General features: G+C 54.1%; 1 protein-coding gene across 1 annotated transcript in view; it reads right to left on the reverse strand.

The window, feature by feature from the left end:
* Window positions 1–132: 132 nt before the first annotated feature.
* Window positions 133–4936, reverse strand: part of map3k9 (mitogen-activated protein kinase kinase kinase 9) — a gene marked incomplete at its 5' end in the record, with an annotated part of 5516 nt that continues 712 nt past the window's right edge. Inside the window, 6 exons of the mRNA XM_079369296.1 lie at window positions 133–1661; window positions 1728–3215; window positions 3329–4054; window positions 4142–4254; window positions 4428–4569; window positions 4642–4764. Of these exons, the coding sequence (XP_079225422.1) occupies window positions 2761–3215; window positions 3329–4054; window positions 4142–4254; window positions 4428–4569; window positions 4642–4764 (1559 nt within the window). The 3' untranslated portion in view covers window positions 133–1661; window positions 1728–2760. The remainder of the gene's footprint in view (window positions 1662–1727; window positions 3216–3328; window positions 4055–4141; window positions 4255–4427; window positions 4570–4641; window positions 4765–4936) is intronic.

Raw genomic sequence — 4936 nt, forward strand, 5'->3', positions numbered from 1 at the left:
AACACTGAAGCTACAGTGTTATAACGCTCTCTTTGTCCAAAGCTTGGAAGCTTATGTTTTTTATCCAATAGTTAAACGTTAAAGATCATTTTCAAAAAGAAACGCTCATGAAAGAAGCGGTGACACAGCTGGCTCGTTCACTTTGATTTTACTCACATGAGTGTTTCAGTGCAAATACAAGTCAGTCACTAACAGCTTCCTTCATCAACAGTGAGATCAGCTGATTCATGGGAACATTTCAGACGGCGCTCAGACAGTGTTCACCCCGACACGCCGTCCTCCAGGCCGACAGGTCACATTCAATATAATGACATAAACAGGAAGTGGGTTTCTGATGGTTAGCTTATTTTCTTATAACTTTGACATTTGAACAACCTGATGGGTCTGATAAAGATCAGTCTTCATTTTAAAGGTCACATGACCTCCTCCTCTTCTTCAGGTGAAATCAGTGTCCTCGCTCCTCTTCATCATGTGTGTGAAGTGTGTTGTTGTAAATCCACTCTGATCCTGTATTTGATCATGTCTATAAACCCCTCTATTTCAGCCCTGCTCAGAACAGGCTGTTTCTGTGTCTGTAGCTTTAAATATGTAAATGAGCTGTGTCTGACCACGCCCCCTCTCTGGAAGGGCTCGGGTGTACTCGCTGCTTTCTGGCTCCATGTCCTATTGTTTACGGTGAGAAGGCAGACTCAGAGGGCAGAACAAACACCTAGCTGTGGGAGTGTCACCCACCTGGGGGAGGGGCTACTGCCCTTTGTGATGTCATGAAGGGAACATCTCCAAACGGCCTGTTTGAGCAGGCAGAAGACGGAGAGGATGGACTTTTCTCATCACTGGGGGGTTTGGAGACAGATTGAGACAGATGTTAGAGGAACATGAAGAAGAGGATTCTGGGTAATATGTGACCTTTAAACAAAATAAATGAACATTTTACAAGCGTACAGTCCAGACAAACATGAGTAAATTATAGAGAAAGAAAAGTGTGAAATGTTTGTTTGTTTTAATTATTGGTGAACTTTTTAATAACTTCAAACTTTTGCTGCTTTTCCACAAAGAACCCAAAATGTGTCGTTTATTTTACAATCAGAGAAAAAGAAGAAAAATGGATTTTGGACAAAGTGACATTCTTAGTGTTTTCACATCTGCAGAAAACTGCTGATACGTTTCAGTCTGCACGCCACCTCTACAGACTGTCTGCACGCCACCTCTACAGACTGTCTGCACGCCACCTCTACAGACTGTCTGCACGCCACCTCTACAGACTGTCTGCACGCCACCTCTACAGACTGTCTGCACGCCACCTCTACAGACTGTCTGCACGCCACCTCTACAGACTGTCTGCACGCCACCTCTACAGACTGTCTGCACGCCACCTCTACAGACTGTCTGCACGCCACCTCTACAGACTGTCTGCACGCCACCTCTACAGACTGTCTGCACGCCACCTCTACAGACTGTCTGCACGCCACCTCTACAGACTGTCTGCACGCCACCTCTACAGACTGTCTGCACGCCATCTCTACAGACTGTCTGCACGCCACCTCTACAGACTGTCTGCACGCCACCTCTACAGACTGTCTGCACGCCACCTCTACAGACTGTCTGCACGCCATCTCTACAGACTGTCTGCACGCCACCTCTACAGACTGTCTGCACGCCACCTCTACCGTCTCTACAGACTGTCTGCACGCCACCTCTACCGCCTCTACAGACTGTCTGCACGCCACCTCTACCATCTCCGTGCTCTGTTTCCTGTTCTCCTCACGTTCAGGAGTTCAGATGTGAAAACACTGAAAGATGATTTTAAATGTAAACTGAGCTGCGACATTCAGAGAAGAGTCAACAATCAAGGCAAAGACGTCAAGTTATAAAAAACAAACCAGATCAATCAATAAATCAATAAATAAATAAATCAATAAATAAATAAATAAATAAATAAATAAATAAATAAATAAATAAAGCGTCGCCTCCTCAGCACTGCGTTCCGTCCGTGCACGCTTTCACTGTGTGTGGCGCGTGGTCATGAGCAGCGTGTAAACATCGTGGCGTTCTCTGAGGAGGATTTGTTCGGCGCCTGTTTCAATGTGATGTCGATAAAGTGATAAAATGTACAATCTATAGATGGTGTTTTATTTTGAAGCCGATTTCTGGACTGACTTCCTGTCCGGGTCGATCAGCTTGACGCCTGCCTGCAGCGAGATGCATAGCGGCGCCGCTGGCACACTCGGAGACGGACTGAGGCGAGAATCAAATAAGGCCGGGGTCAAAACAGCCAGAAGCCTTCCATGTTGGTATTTGTGACTTCCTGTCAGCAGAGGTCGTGGTCACCAGCTGACCCCGTGAGAAGACTGCAGCGACCCGGGACACGACTCGACCATGCAGGTGACCACGAGCAGAGATGACTCGGAGACGTGTTGGAGCAGCTTTACATTCATGACGCTTTCTCAAAGTGCACTTTCATCAAATGCACCGTCTCAACGCCACGCCAAGCCGCGGCCACGCCCTCTGTCTGCTCCTCGCCAAACAAGCTCGTGTCTTCAAAGATCAGACAGAGACGAGCACGCGGGTCAAACACGCCTCACGCTTTGGTTTTGGAGATTCGGACGCCGAGTTGGAGGATTATTTTCAAATCATGAACAGCAACGCAGCGTCAGGAGGGGGAGGAGTCTCGGACGATGACTTCCTGTTTGAGTGACTTTTTTTTAACGGTTAAAGAGGAAGTGACTTCGTTTAGAAGCGATCCGGGGTGGTGGAGCCGAGTCAGGACCAGAACCCGGGTCTGTATCGGTACGGGGATTCTTTGGGGAAGCTGAGCTCGGGTCTGCAGAGCGGGACGGTCCCATCCCGACTCTGACCTTCGTCCAGCTGGTCCAGCAGGTTCTCCTTCCTGCGGGGGGAGTATGGGGTCGGGGCCTCCACGGGGGTCGGTAGAACCGCCGCGTCCCCGCCAAACTCTACAGTGGGAGGCGTCTCTGTGCTGGTCGTGTGGGCGGGGGACTCGCCGTTACCCGTGTTTTGTCCATTTCCCCGTGACCTCGCCTCCCCCCAGAACACGTCGGCGCGTCCCGCGGAGAAGGCCGAGGCCGGGCCACAAAGTCCCAGCGTCTTAGGGCGCTCAGGAGCACAGCGACGGCGTGGAGTTGGAGGGAACACGACGTTTGGGTCAGGGAGGCGGGGGACGTCACCACAGTCCTCTTTGAGACCTCTGAAGACACCTGGGGGGGGGGGTGGGGGGGGGGGGGGGGGGGGTGGGGGGCAAAACAGGAAGTGTTTATCTGTCAGTTTAATAACATCGTCAGAGAGCGAACATGTGTCAGATCAACGTTACCCGTGTTCTCCAGCGCCGTCTCAGGTAACGGTTCCAGGCTGTTAGGGAGGCAGCTCTTCTTGATGGCTCCGTCTGACGGCGTCCGTCTCAGGCTGCGCGAGGCGCTCGGGGCGGAGGGGACGTGCGTGGGCGTGAGCGACTGCCGCGGGTTCCTCTTGAAGCTTTCCAGGTGGGTGTTGACCAGCGGGTTGATCGGCGTTTGAGACACGAGGGGCTGCGCCGGCGTTGAGGCAGGCCGGTAGACGAGCAGCTCCTCGCTGTCGGAGCGGAGGAGCGAGCGGGTGGAGTTGCAGTCCGACACGGAGGATAAGGACAGCAGAGTGTAGGAGGGGGGCAGGCCTCGCTCGGGCAGCGAGGGCGCCGGGGGTTTCAGCGGGCTCTCCCGCCGGAACAGTTTACGAGTCTGAGGGCTGGTGCTCCGCCTCTGGCCCCCCGAGCGGTGGAAGAAACCCTCCCATCGCGATTTGACGCTCTCCTCCGGCTGGGCGGCAGTCAGCAGGTTGCAGCCCAGTCCCACGGCGGCCAACAGAGCGCCACAGCCCAGCAGCACCAGCTCCGACCGCCGGCCCCCGCCCGGGCTCTTCCTGCAGGGCGGGGTACCTGGGACCGGTCCGCTGGGCCCATACTCGTCTCCGTCAGCGTCAGCAGCCGGGTGGAAGGGGAGGCAGAGGTAGGACTGACCCGGGACGGCTCCCGGCTCCGTGCTGAAGCAGCAGTCTTCATTTTCTACAAACAGGAAACGTTCACGTCAGAGTGCTGAAACCAGGACCAGGACCAGGACCAGCTGCTCACTGAATCTTAAATCCTTCTTACCCATCTCCACGAGGCTCGGCACCCCGGGCACGGCCGGACTGTGGCGAGGAGACCTGCGGAGGTTTGGGGCGCTGCAGGAGCGCTGCCTGCTGCCTTCTGCAGGAGGCTTCACGCTGTCAGGAGGGAGGAAGATGAAACACTTATAAAGGTCACATGACCTCCTCCTCGTCTTCAGGTGAAATCAGTGTCAGAGCTCAGAACAGGCTGTTTCTGTGTCTGTAGCTTTAAATATGTAAATGAGCTGTGTCTGGCCACGCCCCCTCTCTGGAAAGGTTTGTCATCTCACCTTGCATCAGCGCTGTGCTCTCTGTAAGGCCCGCCCCCGCGATTTCTGCCCTTTTTCCTGGAGCCCTTCCTCTCAGCTTCGTCTTCATCGTGCAGGAGGACGGCGCCGCGGGCCCACGCCGTGCAGCCCTCGCCTGGCGTTACTGCCAATCAGAACACACAGCATGAGAACACATGTCATAAAGCGCTGAACTGAAGTCTGTGACGATGCTTACGCTGGATGGCTCGCAGGCGGGGCAGCATGGCTGGGCTCGACGGCGGACTGGAACTACTGCTGAGCAGACTCCGCCTCCGATCGTGAGAGGGCGACGCCTGCACCGTGATTTTATGCTGAAAATCTAAAATCAGGAAGTCAAACGGTCATTGAGCTCAGAAACGCAACAAACCCTGAACAGATAAAATCACTGCAGGTCAGGCCGATCAGTTCACACACGCGCCTCGCAGGAGGGGGCGGGGCCTCATATCCTCCCAAACAGCTCCGCCTCTGCGTCCCGCAGTGATTGGACTGAC

This window comes from Symphodus melops (assembly GCF_947650265.1).
Source record: "Symphodus melops genome assembly, chromosome: 19".
Lineage (NCBI taxonomy): Eukaryota > Metazoa > Chordata > Actinopteri > Labriformes > Labridae > Symphodus > Symphodus melops.